Raw genomic sequence first — 20074 nt, forward strand, 5'->3', positions numbered from 1 at the left:
GGAAGTGCCTTTTTCAGTATATTATACATTTAGGTGGGCTCCCCACAGCTCTTCTGTCTTTTGGAGGATACAGGGATTTGCCAGTGAAGGCAAGAGAATGGAGCATCTTACTGAAGCCCTCAGAAAACAAGAAGTTACTTATCAATGGAAGGAAGAGATTATCACTTCGTTTTTACCTTAGAAGGCATAATATCAATTATATAACAGCTTTTAATAAAAAACTTATGTTGTAATTGATTTTAAAAATATTCATCCTATTTATTGTTTTTTTCCCCGTCTCCTCCACCTACACCCTAATGTGATTACCTGCCATGGTTCTGCCAACCCTCTTATTGGAGTTACTTGCTTAAGAGAGTGGCAATTAAAGGCCATTTCATGTACGTTATGCCAAAGCAGCTGAAAATAGACTATGTAATTACTCCTAAACTTGTCTGTTTGGGTGATATTAGGGGTTTTGTCTGTTTATTTATTTGAAAGGATAGAATGAGTGTAGTGTACCTTTTGCTTTAAAAAAAAAAAATCTACTATAAAAACATCTTTGGAGATTGTATCCTCCCAACATTGTTTTCCTTAAAATGAATCCAATAGGTACCCCCAGGCACCTGTAATCAAAATAGTTTTCATGTTAAGGATCACCCAGAGAGTACTGCGAGTGCCGCGATCACAGGAGTCTAGCAAAAGTGAGGAGACTCCAGCAGTGGGTGGAGAGAGTGAAGAAAGCAAGGTGCCTGGGCCGGGCTGGACTGCTTTGCCCCTCTCCTTTTTGGCTGGACCCCCAGTGGTCTAGCCCCGGCGCTCAGCCCCAGGATCCAGGGCTGTAACAGGAGGATGCTGCTGCCTTCAGTCCCTGGAGAACCGCACGAGTGCTGTCACCTTTCCTCTTTGAGGGCAGCTAGGGAGCAGCCACCAAACCCTGCTGGAGAGGAGTGTTGTCCCCTAACTCCACCCCCTGCCTCATACCACCCTCTCACACAGCCCTGGCCCCTCCCAGGTCTCCTTTGCCCTGACCTCTATAGAGCCACCCTCTGCCTCAGGACTAGATGGGCAAAGTCCACAAGCAGCCCTTATCTGTCTATCTATTTACTCTGAAAAGAAGTTAAAGAAACAGTGGAGAGGTTGATTTTGGCTAGCTTGAGGATTCTTTCAGTAGACTCTGCAGCATTTAGAGGCAGGGCCAAAGAAAATTCTTGGCAGATGTTCCGGTTTTAAAATGAATTGTATAAGTGGTAGGAAGTGGCAATCAATATTAATAGTAATGACAGTAGTAACAATACTAGTACTATAGCTGTGGTTTACTAGCCATGTGACTTAAAGCAAATTATTTTACTTCTCTGTGCTTACTTTCCCATCTGTAAAATGGAGATGGTAATCATACCCACGATGGTTGTAATTAAATGAATTGACATATGCAAAACCGGAAGAAGCGTGCCTGGCCCCTAAGAAGCACTGTGTTGGTGTTAAGCAAGCTCTAATTATCAAGCATGGAGTGCAGTCTTTGTATAAATAATTTCCTTTACTCTTCATAATAAATAGGGGCACGGAGAGGTTTAAGTAACTTGCCCAAGTTTAAAAATTTAGGCACCAATGGGGACAAGCATCTTTGAGGGTGAAACCCAGTGCTTGTACTCGCCTTCTTGCTCAGGATTTTACACAGTAGCATTGTATTTTCACAAGAGGGGGGACCCTAGATTGTCTGCTGTAGTCCTCCCATTCCATGGCCATCTCCTCAGGGCTTCTTCCCCGGGATGACGCAGAGAGCTAGAGTGGTCCATCGCATGGCCTTTTCTGGGTGATGGGATATGTTTCTCAGGCTCTGGAAGCCACAGCCTCCCTGTGGTGACCACTGAGCCTGAGAACTGCCTCCAGCTGGACCTGTGTCTCTGTCGCTCGGCAGTGCTCCGCTATCCCATCACTTTGCTTTCTGCAGAGCCCTGTGTCCTTGTTGTTTGACCGGGGCTTGTCCTGTCCCCCCACCCCCATACCCCCAACCCCCAGAGGGCTGGCGGGCAGGAGTTGTGCCCTAGGTGCCTTGCTTCCCCCCACAGTGCAGACCCAGCCCTGAGCGCGGCAGCCTGGGACACATTCTGGTTGGTTTGAAAAATGAATGGAGATACTTGAGGACTGTGGCTTGGGGCTTCCTCCGAGCCCATCATTTTATTTTGTTTTAATTGAGGTAAAATTTACATGCCATAAAATGTTGCCCTGAGCTCATCATTTTAGCTTGAAATTCATTTTGTTAGTAGGAAATTTTAACTGTTCAGTTTGATTTTCATGATTTCCAGGACACTCTTTGAAAGGTAAAAAGAGTTTTAAATAATGAATTGTGCCTTTTGTTTTTTAAAAAGGCTGTGTGGATTTAGTTAGGGAGCTTGCCCTACTCAGAGCTACCACACTGAAGATGGAGAGGTGAATGATAGGTCTGGGGCCCCAGGAACCTCTCTGTAGTTTTGCAGCTGGATTGAAAGTCCATTCTGTGCTGGGACCCAGGGCCGAAGTGCTGATTTCAGGGCAGGATAGAATCACACGATCAGGCTATATTCTTGATTTATTTAAAGTGATTTGAAAATATCCTTTATTCCTGCCTCCCCACCAAGTTTGCTAAATCCCCGTCCTTTGTGAAAGGGGAATGAGTAAGTCAACAAAGTCAGAGGACTTTTCAAAGAATTTTGTTTGGTTCTTTGCCCAAATGCCTGCGGGTTAGAGGGTTTAAATTGAAAATTTACTTTCAAGCAGTTGTACATTAAAAAGTCATGGATTGCTCCTTGTCGGGCATCAGAAACAACTTTATTCTGAGGAACAGAATGAGAATTGGTTGGTGTTTTAGCAGAGAGAGAAAAATCTGTCTTCCGAGTAATGGTATTGCAGGCAGTCTGTAAAAGGCTTGAAAAACAGGAGCAACATTTTTCCCGTGAAGGACCTTTTGAACTGCTGCATATGATGTTCTGTATGAGTAAGTTAATTTGTTATTTGTTCCTAGGACTCCTTTATACCTTTTGTTACAGTAACTTAGGTTATGCACTGTCTTGGAGCACATGTCATAAAACTGCCTTGGTTATTTGAAAACATTAGATTATCCACATATAAAAATCTTAACTGGGGAAATAATTCTGTTGAAGCTGGCTGGAAACATTTCAATGAACAGGTGTATGTAGCCAAAGAGGTTGGAGGGGTAAGCTTGTGGATCTGGGCACCATATAGTTTCAGCTCCACACTGATCACAGGACAGTGATCTAGGCACTACCAGTGCCCCAGTCTGCTGAGTCTTCTGCTCTGTGGGTGAGAGAGAAATTTGAGGGTGAGAGAAAAGAGAACTTACCAGTCCTCTAAATGTGATAGCCCTGGTGACTGTGGACGATGCGTCACATACCCCCCCCAAGGAGGAGCTGAGCTGTTAGAAATTGTGCAGTGAGGGGCCTGGGGTAGCAGCGGGGGGCATAGATGCCAAGAAGCATGTAGGTGACAGAAGCTGAAGCTTGTAGAGCAGAAATGGGCAGGATTCCAGAAGAGGGCAGCCTTCCAGAAGTGATGTGCCCAGTACTTTGATTCACTAGTTCATGGACTTCTTTGGCAAGGATGCATCTTAATGAAGTCTCTTTGGAAGAAAATCTGTGTGGTCCAAGTTGCTGAGTCTCAGACTGAGGGCACTCCTGCTGAGTTATAATGCTTCTTTTTGTGCAGGTGTTTTTGTGAAAGAGTCACAAACACTATCGGTAAGGCCACCGTCACAGAGAGCAACAAGCAGACCTTCAAGATAAACCTGAGAGGTCAGAGCGTGCAAGCGAGGAATCCGCACCATTGACCCCATGTATATATCTGGGCCGTCCTGGGGCATCCGAGCAAGCTAGCTGAGTTTGGGCAGTAGGTTTTTGTTGTTGTTGTTGTTTTTGCGGTACGCGGGCCTCTCACTGCTGTGGCCTCTCCCATTGCGGAGCTCAGGCTCCGGACGCGCAGGCTCAGCGGCCGTGGCTCACGGGCCCAGCCGCTCTGCGGCACGTGGGATCCTCCCGGACCGGGGCACGAACCCGCGTCCCCTGCAACGGCAGGCAGACTCCCAACCACTACGCCACCAGGGAAGCCCTGGGCAGTAGGTTTTAAGGTGTTAAAAGTGGTGGCTCTGGAGCCAGCCTGCCTGGATTTGAACTCTAGTTACACCTCGCCCTTGGTGAGTGTTATCATGGCCAAGATATCACAGCCAAGACACTAAACTCTCCGCACCTCGTTTTCCTCCTATGTAAAGTGAGAATGTTGATAGTACCCATCTCATGGTTACCTTGAGTATTGAACATGTTAATACACCTATAGCTCCCACTGAATATTCGATGGTGATGATTGAATGGGTTAATACACCTATAGCTTCCAGTATTTAGTGACGACGACAGTGGCAGCCATTAAAATGGGCATGGCCGTCAGGAGAAAGTGTACACTGTGTAGCAGGGGAGGGCCGCCCCCCTCTAGCCAAGGCCTCTCTGCACCTCCCCATGGGATGCGCTCCACTCACCACCCCATGGCTAGTCAGTGCTCCCTCTTTTTTTTTTTTTTTGCGGTACACGGGCCTCTCACTGCTGTGGCCTCTCCCGTTGCGGAGCACAGCCTCCGGACGCGCAGGCTCAGCGGCCATGGCTCACGGGCCCAGCCGCTCCACGGCATGTGGGATCCTCCCGGACCGGGGCACGAACCCGTGTCCCCTGCATCGGCAGGTGGACTCTCAACCACTGTGCCACCAGGGAAGCCCAGCGCTCCCTCTTAATTGGCACTGCATCATGGATGACCTTGGACTGTTTGGATTGGTCTTCCTGGCCTTGACGGTGGAGTCCCTGAAGATGAGTGGTGTGTGCTGCCTATGGTCCAAGAGTCATAGAAGATCTGGGCTTCTCTTGGTCAGTTGAGGGCCCAGAGTTCTGCATAGGATTCTTCTGCACAGAAAGTAAGGCGGTTCTTACAAACGGTGGGGGAGGGGGACTTTGTAGAGACAGGTAGATCTCTGGCATCTATGGCGGGAATTGTTACTCTAAAGTCTGGTCTTACTGAAGTCTTTGGGTTCCTCAGGGTTCTTTATCTCCTTGCAGGGATTTAGCCTCAGGCCAATGTAAACACAGTTTTTAGGTTTGTAAAACCTTGAGCAGACCTGGATCTTTTCTTACTGCAGTGTCCCCTGGTGAGGGACATGCATAGCTACCTACATAGGTGCGCCGTGAGCAGGGCTTGGCGATTGCTGAGAGCCGTGTAGCGGGGAGAGGAGGAATTGAGGTGGACAGAGTAGGAGGGAGAGGGGAATTATTATACTCCCCATTCTGTTAAGAATCTCACCAAACTGGCCTCCTGGGCTGTTGAAATAGAGGAAGACATAGGCAGCAGCTGGCGGAAAGATCTACCCAGCTTACTAGTTGAGGATTTTTTTTTTTTTTCAAAAAAACATACATTGCCAGGAAAAGCTAACAAAAATTTCAAGGCAGATTTGGAGGAATTAAATTATTCTCAGGCATATTGCCTGGTTTCCAGGCATTTAGGGATATGTAAATTTTCATGTTCTGTGTCTCATTTGTAAGAGTACATTAGTACTAAAAATGGGATTTGCTAGTTCTACATTTTCTTGTGAATTTATGCAGCGAATATTTAATTTGATTCTGGATCTAGCAAAAGGAGAGGCTGTCTTCAAACATAACATAGTTTATTTTTCTCATATGCTCTGCTGGCTGCTTTAATTTTTTTTCTCTGCCAACTGAAATACGAAGTAGAATACTACTGCAAATTAATATTCTTGCTACACAAAGATCTCCAGTGTTTGTTTTTCCTTCTTTTAATATGTAACTCTCCTAAGAGCGTTATTGTATTACAGCTAAGAGGCTTTAGCCATGTAAAGTTGAATACTTTACACTTCTGAATGCCAGCATAACAATTAATCTGTGATTAGATTTGCTTCTTAAGATGCCTACACCGCAGAGTGCCTATAATAATAAACTTCTAAAGGGCTCCATTCTTGAAAACTTATAAAAGCTCTCTTTGACACAGCGTACCGAAATTGTGAGGCTATTGTTTTTATTGCTTTATTGTTCAGCCAGCTTAACTGAAAGCTGGCTGAGTTTGCTTTTCCTCTTTCTAACAAAGATAACGTGGAGAAATGAACGGAGCACGTAGTGTGTCCGTGTGCACATTGTTCTCTACTGTTCTAGCAGCTATCCAAGCTGCCTTACTGCCTCTCTAACTTAAAGAGCCTCTGACTCTCTAAGCCCTCTGCCTCTACTAGTTTAAGAAAAAAAAAAACTTGCATTTCCGTTTCCCCCTCCACTGAGCTTATCTTCATAGTGTGATCTGCAGCCATCTCTACTTTCTTTTTATTCCTTAACTCCTTAAACTCTGGTTACTCTTCTCAATACTATTAGACTAGAGTGGGCTTTCTCAAGTCCGTGATGATTCCACTATGGACAAAAGCCCCAGATGACCTAGCCCTGCCTGTTTCCCACTTCCAGAGGCCCCTGCAGGATTTAGTCTTAGAGATCACCTTTTCCTACCTGAACCCTCTTACCCCTTGTTTCCAGGACATTGCATTGTCTTCAGACCTTGACTTTCCCTCCTCAGTGGCATTCATTGAACCTTGATGTTGGGTCCTTGGATCTTTTTTTTTTTTTTTTTTTACTTTTAATATTTTCCCTCTGAGTTCCTTCATTCCATTGAGCTTGGCCTTGCCTTATATGCGGCTGATTACCAAGCCTCAGGTGTGTTTCCTCTCCTGAATCACAGACCAGGTTTTCCACGATCCACGCTTGCATTTGGGTGCCCAGCATCACCGTTAGCCCATCAGGCCTCCTGGCTTCCCTTTGCCTGATATTGGTAGCTCCATTCTTCTTGTGAACTCAGGATCAGGCACCTTTTGCTTCTTTCTTTTTCTTCTTCTTTTTTAAAAAAATATATATCATTTTCATTGCTTTTTAAGAAAGGAATCAACGTAAAATTAAAACAGTAATCAATGTTGGGATAAAAGAGAAAGTGCGAGAGAGAGAAGTTTTTCCTTTTTATTTTGTTTTTCCTTTTTATTTTGTGCTTGTATTTTCTGTACAATTTATACTTTCTATTTTACTTTTTTGCTAGGAAGGTACCAACAAAATGACCTATGCTCTGCTATTATGTACTAAGTTTTGTGTCTTTATTTCTTTGGCTTAAAAATACTAATATGTTGCTAAACAGACATACAGGTCAGTGTATCTCTCTGATTATCTCATGTCATGCAGAAATGAACTCTAAAATAGCTGGCAGAGTGGATCCTCTTTAAGGTCCAGCAGTCAGCTAGTACCTTGAACCTTGGCTCAGCCCTCCAGCCTGGGAAGAGCCCCTTCCTCTTGGCTTCTCTGCCATCCTGTTTCTCATATGCTGCAGTCTGTCCGTTTCCCCAACCAGGATCCAGTACCCAGTACCGTGTGCTTCTCTCTTTCTTGATCCATTTTTCAGCATTGCCACGTACCACACATGCTTCTTTCTCCCTTACTTCAGTCCTCCCCTTTCCGTACCTTCTGCTGCCACTTTGGTTCATGCCTTCATGGCCACTTGCCCAGATGGCTGCAAAACACCTTTCATGGCTCTCCTCTTCTGTCCCTACGCCAGTCCCTTCCACGCACCAGGATTAGACTGAGGTTCTTCAAGTGCTGCTCTGGTCTTGTTGTTCCCCTCTCTCCAAGCCTTTTCCCAGCTCCCCAGTGTAGATTGCATCACTCATAAACTCGACACGGGTGTGTGTGATGTTTGTTATACAACCCCTGCTTATCTTTCTAACCCGGACGTGATGTTCCCTCTTCGGCTTCACACATACCGGTCTGCCTGTTCTAGCTCTTCCCAGAATATGACAAGTGCTTCATCACATCTGTACCTAAGATCATGCCACACGTTCTCGTCTGTCTTCAGATGCCTGCAGTGAGATGTGGTCTCTCCCTTGTTTGAACTCCCTAGCATTCAGTCTCTGCTCTCTTATGACATTTACCTAGTGTTATAGATCCTTGTGTCCTGTCTTATCTCTGAGATGTTGCCACATTCCAGCATCCCTCCCACGCTGCCGAGTGTTCTTAGAAGGCTGGGACTGCCTGCCTCACTAATCTTTGTTGTGTATACCATGTCAAGCAAAAGCATACTGGCCTGTGTACGTCTGCCAGGTTGATTAAGTACTTGTTGAATGGAAGTCGAAATTCAGATTCACACAGATGGCCAAGTGTGCCGTTGATTCATAAGTCTTGTTTTCCCTTTGCTAGGTGCAGCTCGCATGTGGTGTGCGCCACAGTCAAATCAGATGACAGATGGACAGTGTGACAAGAGTGTCAGAAAGGATCGGGCCTCGAAGGGAGAGTCAGCCCTGAGTCAATGTGTTGACGAGTTGCTGAAAAGGAAGCCGGTGGGAAGACTGCGGCCACAGAGGAAGTGAGCCCTGACTTCAGTCACACCCTTGATGGAGGACAGATGGACGGCCGGATGGCCAATCACCTCTCCTCTTAAACCTTTGGAGAGTTATCCTTTATCCCCTGCTGGACGTGTATTAGGAATCTTAACACACTCTCTGAATTCACTTTCCATAGAAACGTCAGGTTAGACTGCAGTGTGCAGCCAGCCTCAGCTGTCGCATGGTCGCAGGTCGGCAGCCATGAGCGCCGAGGGGTACCAGTACAGGGCGCTGTACGACTATAAAAAGGAGCGGGAAGAAGACATTGACTTGCACTTGGGGGACGTACTGACTGTGAATAAAGGGTCCTTAGTAGCTCTTGGATTCAGTGATGGACAAGAAGCCAGGCCTGAAGAAATCGGCTGGTTAAATGGCTATAACGAGACCACTGGGGAGAGGGGGGACTTTCCGGGAACTTATGTAGAATACATTGGAAGGAAAAAGATCTCACCGCCCACACCAAAGCCCCGGCCACCTCGACCCCTTCCTGTTGCACCAGGTTCTTCAAAAACTGAAGCAGACAGTGAGCAGCAAGGTCAGTATTGATGAGTGATTGCTTCATGACTGCTTTTTTTTTTTTTTTTTTTTTTAAAGGAAAAGTCTCACGTTGGTTGAGCTGGGCTGAAACGGTCTGGGCAGAAGTTGTTTTGGCAACTTTACCTGAATTTATGTATGGTGCATAAAAGTTTGGTCGATCATTACATGGCTAGAAATTTGTGTTTGTGGGGTGGAGGGTTGTTATAAAACTAGGGTGGTGATATCTGAGGACCTTTTCAGTTAGTGTCTCAAAACACTATTATTAGAGTTGCCATGGAATTAAACACCTTTTGCATTCTTATTCTTGTAACTGGTATTATATACCTAAATAATCATTTTGGGAAAGTAGAGGGTAAGTCTAATGTACGTATATTTAACATTAATTTGATCTGCATGGAAAATGGAGAGAGTAATAAAATGACCACAGAACTCAACAGAGAAGAAACCATTGCTTTTGTAACCTAGTGTCTACCTCTTGGTTTCCTCTCCAGGAATACTTGCTGAAGCTGAAACTCTATCCTGTAGTTAGTGTAGGCGCACAGGGAGTCCTCTTCCTGCCTGGGTAGTGTCATCCGTAGCATTAATGCCAATAGTGTGCTTGGCCTTCATGAGAAAAAAAAAAAAAAATCACTGAATATTTTTCTCAAGTGGAACACACCTTGATCCAAAGCCCACTCATTGTTCATTGGAGATGGTCCCCACTTCAGCTCTGAGCACAGCTGTTCCTTAAGGTATTTCTTCTGTTCAGTTTCACACAGAGACGAGCCTTTTACTCCGCTTTGCTGTTAACAGCCTTGTCAAATCATTCATTTCTTCACTGGTAAATCTCAAGCATTGTTCCCCCTGTATAATCTTTTTCCCAGAGAATGAGAAAGGCGTGGAAAGATGTGTTTCAGATGGGTGGACTCAACTGCGGTGGTTATGTGTCAAGTAAAACTGACTGTGGGCATCACGGTGTATTTCTGGAAGAGATCCTGTTCCTATTGTGTCTTCTTTAATGTTGGCTTATTTTAGCACAAATGAATGAGGTACCGGGAGTGAAGAAGCAGAATGCAAGGGTAAATGGAATTGGGAATATTTCATAAATGTCGAAGAACTCACTAAGGACACTTGAAGGGAAGAGCTTTCCTCTTCCCATCCCAACCCAAAAGGGATACTTGTTTTATAAACATTATACTGTACTTTAGAAATAATATTCAAATGATACGTTTTACTTGACAGTTCAAAAGCAAAAGTTAGGTTTTTTTCTAGATGAATCAAAAAAACTTGACTCTGAAAGTTTTTTGTATATATGTAATATATATACGATTTTGTCATTTTATATATATATATATAATTATATATAATTTTGTCAACCATTGTGTTTCTTGCATAGTTTCACTTAGCTGAGGGGAGGTATATACATAATTGTTTTTTCCTACCAAACTACATATTTTTAATTTGACTTTTGATTTTTTACGTTAGATACACTTCCTAATATGTAGTCTAATTCAAAAGGAAAAATGATATAATTTCTCCTGGCATACAAAAGATTACAGACTTATAAAAATATCTGAGTCAGGTCAGAAAAGATCATTTAAAAGGGGTACCTTGTCAAGATTAGGGACCAAAAGATTTTGTAAAAATAGCTTCTAAACAAAAATTGCATTTGATATTTTCATTTGGATATAGTATACGGAAAAGCAAGTCTTTCCTTAAAAATGATTTTCTCTTTGTAGGATCTAAACTATTTTATAACGCTTTCGTTCTCACGTAATGTGGTAACAACTGAGATTTTTAACAGCTTTTTCTTTTTTTTTTTTTTAATACATAGATAGAGTAACATGAAATATTTTAGCAGAGTTTAAGAAAGAGACCCACGGTAATGGGCATTAAAGTATTAGAGCAGGCCTGAATATAAATGAGAAATTAGGAGCAATTGAAAGGTTGAAAAGACAGTATGGGGAGTTGGGTGGGGAGTTGAGGTACTAAATATTAGATTTTCTACAAATGTTACTCTTGCATTTTCATTTAAGTATGATTCCTATGAAATGAGGATTCCACAGCTCCTGCTAGTTGCATGTCAAATTGATATGGAAAGTAGTTGTAAGGACAGACTTATTTGTTGGAACCTGTGGGGCTTTAATTTCTTTTGCCTGAGGGTGTGTTTATTTGAAAAGTGTTTGCAGGGACAAATTATATGAAGGTGAGAAAGGATAGTACTTTTCTCTTCTTACTGTAATTGAATTCTTTCGCCTTTTTTTCCTTTTTACTCCCTCACCTTACTTAGCCTGTTTTTCATGTTTGACTGTATTTTATTGAGAAGGTGACATGCAGGTCTCTTTTGCGGAGGGAGTGTTATGGGGACAGTGGGCACGCCCCCGAGATGAGCGTGGGATAAACCTACCTTTATGCCCCTCTCACCAGCTTCCCTCTTTGTATTTAAAAGAACGTTGTCTTTAAATTCTGCCCACAAGTAGCATCTGTGTGAGGAGTTCCCCCTGATGACAGAACCCACTTTTTGCTTTTCTTCCATGTTCCTGGAAAGAAGGCTGTGATGTCTCACGTTTTGGGGAAAAGAGAGTCAAAAACCCATTTGAAGATCTGATCCCCAGCTCCTCTCAGGAGAATGTACCTTCCACCCATCCAGTTTGCATACAGTTTTCTTATGAAGCCCTGGCCTAGTTTGGATTGAATTTGTATATTGGATAATCTTGTATTTCTTGGAGTTTAAATCATTCAGTAAATAGAACTGAGCCCCTATCTTGTGCTAGAAAGCAGGGATGAGAGATGAAGTCGGACCCGAGAGAGACGGCGTGCCCTCTGATGCCCTTTCCGGTTCTTCTCCCACCTCCTCGGGGCCTTTGCTTGGACAGCTCTTCCTCAGCCGTCCTCTTAGCTGACCCACTCTCCACTCTTTGTTTAAAGCTTTCTTCTCAAGGAGGCTGGCTCTGCTCATCTCGTTTCACATACAATCTGCCCTTCTGCTTTTGCAAAGCATTTATCATCTAACCTACTCTAGAATTTACTTACCACATTGTTCGTTTATTATCTGTTCACTCTGGTAGATTGTTAAGCCCTGTGAGGGCAGGGGTCTTGGATGTCTCTCCATTATCCCAGTTACCTAGAACAGCATCGTAGGTGATTAGCAAGTGGACAGATGCTTGCTGTGGAAGCGCATCATCCAGCTGTTTCACATCCCACGTGACTCTGGAAGTGAGCCACGTGCTTGGTATGTCTCGTGCAGGCACACGGCTGAAACAGCCCATTCTGTTTTTAAACATCACGGTTTATTGTTAGTCACATCATTCACATCTGAGGAATCTTGACCTGGCCTTGACCATTGCATGCTGTGTCTCCAAAGCTGTTATTTTTTACCCCATTTCCTAGGACGGGTAGTTCTGCGGGTGGGAAAGCATGTTGAGCTGAGAGTGTACTCTGTCAGCCACTTAAGCAAAGTTAATAGAGCACATGTCAAGATCAGCAAGTGTCCTCGGGCACAGTTTTTATGCTGTCCCTCCCCCTCTTTTATCTCCTCTTTGCATGGAAGCTAAAATCACAGATATCAGCATCACATTTCATTTTCCCACAGCCCAGTAAAGCCCTGTTTTACCTTCTTTGGAGAGAACCTCTTCCCCGTCTGGTGCAGGTGAACGGTGTGATGGGGGTGCACAATGGGTGGTACATGCTCCTTAGGGGAGCTCTTGAAAGACCATCTTCCTGCTCTTTCTGCATTCAGCGGTGCTTCCATATTTCCCCTGACACAAGGAAATGAGTTGATGGAAGTGGGGATTTAGGAATAAGAGAATCAAACTGTATTCCTTTCATAAGTAAGCTGTCCAGTGGGACTATTTCTTGAGACAGTATTTTGAGAGCCTTTGATTAAAGTCACACTAATCCAGAATATTTAGACTAGTGAGATTCCATGACCACATCAGTTTGTATAGGATGTTGAAATCTGCTAGCTTGAGAGATCACTTAGGAATCTGAGTTCATCCCCACTTCCATCCCCCATCTGCACACCCCTCCCCCAGCTCCCACTCTGGACTCTGACAGTGGGTCCCAGCTGGTCCTACATATAAAACATAAAGCACACATTTGGTGTGGGCTGTTTTAAACTTTGATCAAAATTCCTTCTAAACAGAAGAAGAGAAAAGCCTGCAGCTTGTGTTTGCTTTCATGGTCTCCCCAACCATGTGATTTTTCCATTTTTCACACTCAGCATTTGAGTGTCCCTCCACGGTTGTCGCCCCCTGTCTAGAAAGCAAGGCTGTAATACATCACATAGATTGACTACACTGTACAGAGGTCGCAGAGGTTGGTGACCCGATCCCAAATTATACACCTTTGCTGAGCCCCCTGGTCGGAACGTACTGCTGTTACTCACAGAAATAGTCCCTGTGAAAGTAGTTTGCTTTGCTTCACGAATTCCTGCCTTTATGAATTCTGTTTTAGTTCAGAAGCTGCCTTGTCATAACTTTCCTCACCTTTTCTCCTGCTTAAGTGAGACTTTGCTGTGAAGCGGGAGGACTGTGGTTAACCGCCCCCAGTGATGGGGTGAGACCTCTGGCTTTGGTGCTGACTCCCTGTTTTTCATTGATCACTGTGTTTTGGGAAGCAAGCAGGCCTGGTTGCAGGATATTTGAAGATCAGGGCCTTGGAGTCCTGTCTTTAATTTCTGACCCACCAGAAAAATTAATCAGAACAGTAGAGATTTTTACCCAGATGTAAACATATACCTGTTTTTTGTTTGTTTCTTTGGGGATTTGTTTGTTTGTTTGTTTTTCTTTTTGGCCACACAGCAAGGCTTTCAGGGTCTTAGTTCCCCGACCAGGGATTGAACCCGGGCCCCGGCAGTGAAAGAGCTGAGTCCTAACCACTGGACCGCCAGGAAATTCCCGACATGTAAGTGTTTGCCCTTCGTGTTTTAGTAGGAAGTGACATCTGAAAGATGTCATCAATATAATTGATTAAAGAGCAGGCCTGAAAAAAACAAATGTGGTGATCATTTTTGATAAAATCAGATGAGCCTAACCAGTTCTCTTATGACAGACTGTATCACTCAGGCATTTAGTTACATATGATAACAGTTCTCCCTCTCAGGAGCACCAGCGTTTCTATTCTTCTTACTAAATTCTTGATTTTTAAGACGTTTTCCCTGTTAATTTTAAATTTAATTCTTTTGTTTCCCCAGAAATGTGAAGGAGAAAGTAACCCTAATAAACAATTTCCATATCCACAGTTATTTGAAAAGGAAATTGAGAAGAAGAGAAAGTGTTCTCGCCTTTGCTGCTTTTTAGCAGAAAGGTTCTGCCCCGAGCTGGCCCAGCCATGTTAGAAATTAACAGGGCTCCCAGAGGTGGGATGGGCAGGAAGGTCCCCTTGTCTCCCAGAGAGGAGAGGACTCCTCCCTCCCTCCTCCTCTCTGTCATTAGACAGGAAGGATTTGATTCTCGCTTTCCTGGAGCTGCGGTGACAGCTAAGTTCAGGGTTACAGATAAGACATTATTTGAGGAAAAGCTTTTCTGCCAGGCTACCATGGCATGTGTCATTTAGAATCACAGCTGTAGTATGCAAATTATATATATTTTTTTACTTAAGTGAGATATATGTTCAGAGGCTTTCATCAAGGCTGCTGGCTCTAGAGATTTCACTCTGTGTTCTTTTTTCCAAAATGGGTAAAGGGTCCAATGTCCATGTCTGTATAACCAAATAAAGCCCTCACACTTCTGATTCGAGCAGGAGCTGTGTAAGTGGAGTGATCCTATTTTGTTTACTAGCCACCAAGGTAATGTTGATGTTCTAATACAGTTTTCTTTGTCATGAAAGTAGAATTCTGTATGTTAAAAGTGTTTCTATTTTTAAATTTTTAGCTTAGTTGTCAATAGATCCTTTGATAACTTTGAAGTCGGTCTTCCCTTGTTTGTAGGTGAATGCATCTTTGTCCAAAACAGGCAAAATTCTGATTAACAAACACTTCTCCACTAAGTCAGAGTTTGAGAAAATAAATGTTCAAAATTCTGAAATCCAACAACAAATGGCACCTTATATGCTAAGTAGCTTCCAAAAAGGGGAGAATCTGGTACCTCTGGCAAATAAGAATACCAAGTATTAGATGCCATTTACATATCCATGTTTTTCTCAGTAAAAGAAAGCAGATGTTAGCAGTACAGCTGGCTGTTGCATATTTGTGTCTTTGTTGCTAACAAATTTCCATGAGGAAGGACGTAAAATTGGTTTGAAGGCTAAAATAGGAGAAAATAACTTGGTATTTTAACTAGAAATGAGAAGGATAATTGCATGATGGATTATATCTTAATTTTTGAGGTCTTGATTGAGTTTATAGCATTCAGTATCAAAACAGTGTTTTCAGTTTCAATAAAATAATCTAAATAGAGAAGGTCAAAGCGAATTAGAAATTGACTGTATTTTAATTACTTGGGTACAGTTTCCCTAAAATATCAAGTTTAATGAAATGTTGTCAGAATACTTTATAAACGCATCATTCCTACTTACTAGTTGATGTAAAAGACCGTGATATTTTGCTTCTGCTACAATAATTCCATACACTGTACATTTAAAAAATGTTCTGATGAAATATAACTTTGCAATTAAAAACAAAACAAACAAGCAGCAGATCTTTCTGTTTAATTTTGCATGGAGAACTTTGTCCTAGTGGCTTTATGCCACCTAAAGTATGGCTGTCATTTTCAGGAATACCTTCTCTGTTCTGTTTCTTGCTTGGGGGTGTTTGTATTCATCTATTTATCTCTTCTCAGTTGGTAGCTTGTTTTGTGCAATGCTTATAGATTCTCCTGTCCTATCACAATTTGATGCGTATTGACGTTCCCACTGTGAGTTTATACACTGTATTGTAGAAGACTATTTGTAATTTGATGATCAAATCTGATATCCAAGATGGTAAAGATGTAGCCATAAGTGAAATATAAATCCCTGTGGTATATTATTTGAATCAGAAATTCCACTCTGCTTTGCTTTCTGTAAATTCCATAACCCTTCTAATCCCAGTGTTCTCTACTTTTAAAACAAGAAGTAGACGCTATGTCTTCTGAATTCTGGCTGTATTTTTATTTTAACCTCTTACTGACACTTGATCAGTAAAAGTTTCTCCATTCCTACTCATAAGAATTGTTGGAGAAACAAAACGCAGGTGTAAGTTCTCACTAGTACTGTTTCCCCAGTAGTGCAGCCCAGAAGCTAGAAGGGAAAATAATGAAGGAACTCAGAGAAATAAGCAAAGATGGTTGGGCAGATGCACTCACATGACCTCACTGTAAGATCTGATTGGAGGTTGGTCCTTGGGATGATATAGGATTGTTGCTAATGAAAGCACCAAATTGGTACCAAGTTTTTGCAAATCTACATACTGTATGATTTTAAGATCTGTTTCACCAAGTGTGAGAATTTATGCTCTAACTCTGTTGGTGGGCACTCAGCAGTTGCTGACATCAAAATTGATTTGAGATTCTTCCCGTTTTACACATTGTAGTTTATCAGCGAATTCAAAGACATTGATGGAATGCCTCCCTTGGACTGTGTCTGTGTGGCATAGCTACACTTGTTGACATGATATGTGCTCAGAGTTCCTAGGGATTTTTCTAGTGGGTTTTTCGTTAAATTTTCCAAGGCAGATAGAAGGTGATGCTTTTAACATTTGCCTATTCAGGTTATAAAGATTTGTTTATTCAGACCTCTTCAAATTTATGTGATAGCAGTGTCAAAATATGTACGCAAGAGATAACACATTAGCATAGGCATTATGTGAGTCTTCATTGTAAAGCCAGAGGGACTGTTGGGTGGTCAGTGTTATATTCCAAATTTTACCATAAGGAGCAAAACTGCCATAGTGCCTTCATACTGCACGAGGTACCACCGTCACAGCGAGAGACAGTCAGCGTTGGTTCCAACTTGCTACTGGGTTTTGGAAAATGCAATTTTCAAAATGACTTGAGGTTGTTCATAAGATAATCTATTGTGAATCCGCATTAAACACTGCTGGCTTTATTTTTTATCCTGTTTAAAAATTTTCTAATGTTTAAGAATGTTGCTCCTTTATCAGTAAATAGTTCACTTGAAATATCTTTCTATTCCTGTTCTTAACTATAGAAACGTAGTTGAATATTTATATCATTATTAATTTATAATTTCCGAGTATTTTACAACATTGCTTACTTAGGTCTTACCATGTTTTTTCAGGGAGCAAAAAGTAAATTTTCCATTTTCAAAGGAGACAGGTGCAAAGAAATTTGAGCAAGATGTGACTTTATTGCTAAATAATCGTGATTATCGACAAAGTACCAAGGAACGAGATGTAATGAATTTGGTTAGAACATATCAAAGTATATATTAGAGTCATTGTCCCATGTTTCCCCATGGGTCTATTTAAATATTGAAAATGGCTTTTTCCAAATAGTCCCTAAAAATTTGCTGACTTACTATTTGCCAAGCATTCTGCTCAGCATTTTAAAGACATTTTTCATTTGATCCCTACAGCCACCCTGCAAATATGGCGTTAGAACCATTTTCCAGATTAAGGAACTAAAGCTCAAATGATTGTGTAAATATTTAAAAAGGAGGGGGCTCCCTAGGAGGAGCATTCAGAGGGTTCAGGAACACTCCAGAAGGCAGTCGTGTGGGTCTTGTTCAGCAGTCCTTTGTGAAGTTATCAGTAACTGAAGGAACCGGCTCTTTTCTGCTTTTTGGGTGGTCTGTAATTATGTCTGTTTTATCTGTTAAGTTTCATTGGCTGTTACATGTGTACCATCACACAAATTATCTTGTTTTACCTACAACTTATAGCATTTTCTTACGTCTGCTAAATATATGAAAGAGTTGAGTTACAAAGAGACTGATAAGGCCATGAACCTGAGACAAAGTTTGGGGTTGTATGTGTGTATGTGCAGTTTTTCTCAAATACACCTTGATCAGATACCCAAAAGTTGTGTACCGTTGATAAGTGATTTTCCTTCCATTTCTGTTATTTTTGAAGAAGTTAAATGTCTGCTTCACATGTTTCCCTGAGCTTCACATTTTCTTACTTCTGATTCATAATTAAATCATTTTGGTTAAAATTGAGCAGGTTATTACCTGCTTCTTAAAAGCCAAAAGCTGAGGATATCCAGCATAAAAATTATGTGTTTTGGCATGTGGACAGCAGCTGCTTAAAGTCCCTAAGTATAAGAAATCTGAAGTGGACTCACATGAATCTGAAGTCTTGTACCTGAGTTCTGTCAAAATTAGCAGTAAACGCCATTTTTAAAGTTTGGCTAAATGACTAAATTCCTTTGAATGTCAAACTTTATTTCTCAGGAAAGTTAGTCACTGCCAAGTTTATAACATAAACATCATGTTTCTGTTACCTGAATTCCAAGGACAAGAGGGTAGATGAGGGCAAGTGAAAGGCACAGGTGAATTTAATCCTAGGTGTTTAACTTAAAAGGACACTGTGACATTGCACAGAGAGAGTCTCTCCAAGGACACGAGCGCCCGTAAAAATTCTTGGATGCTTTTATTGTTTTATTTTTTCCCCCCCAGTTAAAAAAGAAACTTATTTAAAAGTTTCCTGATTTAAAAAGGTCTTTGCCTGGTAGCTCTGACACACTTCTCACTAGAGTCTCTAAGAAGGTAGAGAAAAGTCCTTATATTCTAAACAGTTATAAAAACTAGAACTAGCAGGAGAAGTGTCTACTGTAAACCAAATGGAACTGGGTTTAAAAACACAGGCAGAATAAGTTTTGACCACCTAAAAATAGGTAGGCAGAGACATGTCCTCCCCAACTCTGCCTGTAATTCAGAAAGAGCCTAGCAGCTGTCCCCAGAATGCTCTTCCTTTCCTCTTTCTAATCTCCCCAACAGTGCCTTTTTATTCAGTGGAAGGTCATAACTCAGAAAATAACCAGGCAGAGCTGGGAGGGTGGGGTAGGGGCATTGTTAATACTGTTATCTCTTGAGAATCTTACTCCACAAAAGTAAAGTGTTGGAGGTGGGGTAGAGTTAGACCCGTGTTTCCTGAGGCTTTCAATATTGTTAGAGTCCTCCATCCTTCAGAGCCTCAGAAAGCCTGGCAGTAAAGGTAGGAGAAGGTTTGCTTTCAGCAAAACTGTATTGAAATGAAAATCACATTGGAAATTGGCCTGGGAACTGTTCATCTCAACCTGCCTAACTCTTGGTCTGAAGCCAGCACCCACGTGGATCAAGAGTAGCTCAGAGCAGGGCTTCCCTGGTGGCACAGTGGTTGAGAGTCCGCCTGCCGATGCAGACGACGCGGGTTCGTGCCCCGGTCCGGGAGGATCCCACATGCCGCGGAGCGGCTGGGCCCGTGAGCCATGGCCGCTGAGCCTGCACGTCCGGAGCCTGTGCTCCGCAATGGGAGAGGCCATAACAGTGAGAGGCCCGCGTACAGCAAAAAAAAAAAAAAAAAAGAGTAGCTCAGAGCAAACACCAGGTCCAGGCAGATATCTCCCTGTATGGTGATCAATAAACAGGTGGAAAAAAAATAGCTGAGCCTACTGAAAAACATTGCTCTGTAAAGGAAAGGAGAGATTGTATCAAAGATTTGAAGGAAGAATAGACCTCCAGCAATGGCCCAAATGAAAGAGGGGCAGAAAGTAGATGATTATGAGCTGAAAAGAACTGGATGGGATGAAATGGGAGTGAAACCATTTAAAAAAAAAAATTGTAAAGAAATTAAGAATGCAGTATAGCACATTAAAATCCATAGGAGAGGCAATAGAGAGTAGAATTAACACAGCTGAAAATAAAATTAATGTTGTAGAGAAGAAACTCAGAGCTCTTCCAGAATCGAAAGAGAAAAGAGATGAAAATGAAAGAGAAGATTGTAGATGCATAGTAAGAAGGTATAACATGGGGATTTTCAGTGTTGATGAATGAGTAATAAGTCATATCAAATGAAAAAGAACAAACATTATAAAAATAAGCATGCATGCATTTCGTGCAGATTTGGAAGCGTGGTCCACATTGTTTAGATGAAATCAATGACAGGCCACCTCTAGATATGTTTTGGCAATTTTTTTTTTAATTATAAGAATGCTGTTAAACGTCTTTCCAAAATATCTGGTTAACTATCAAGGAGCAGAATTCAGGCTTCCTTGTCTTTTG

General features: G+C 42.3%; 1 protein-coding gene across 24 annotated transcripts in view; it reads left to right on the forward strand.

The window, feature by feature from the left end:
- Positions 1–20074, forward strand: part of PIK3R1 (phosphoinositide-3-kinase regulatory subunit 1) — a 959753-nt gene that overhangs the window by 875853 nt on the left and 63826 nt on the right. For 23 of the 24 annotated variants that reach the window (XM_079916424.1, XM_079916400.1, XM_079916404.1 and 20 more), the window contains one exon: positions 8235–8954. In XM_079916424.1, the coding sequence (XP_079772550.1) occupies positions 8621–8954 (334 nt within the window). In that variant the 5' untranslated portion in view covers positions 8235–8620. Of the gene's footprint in view, positions 1–4856; positions 4925–8234; positions 8955–20074 lie in introns of those variants that run through there. The other variant, XM_079916415.1, reaches the window with a different exon arrangement.

Source organism: Stenella coeruleoalba (genome assembly GCF_951394435.1).
Source record: "Stenella coeruleoalba genome assembly, chromosome: 3".
Taxonomy (NCBI): domain Eukaryota; kingdom Metazoa; phylum Chordata; class Mammalia; order Artiodactyla; family Delphinidae; genus Stenella; species Stenella coeruleoalba.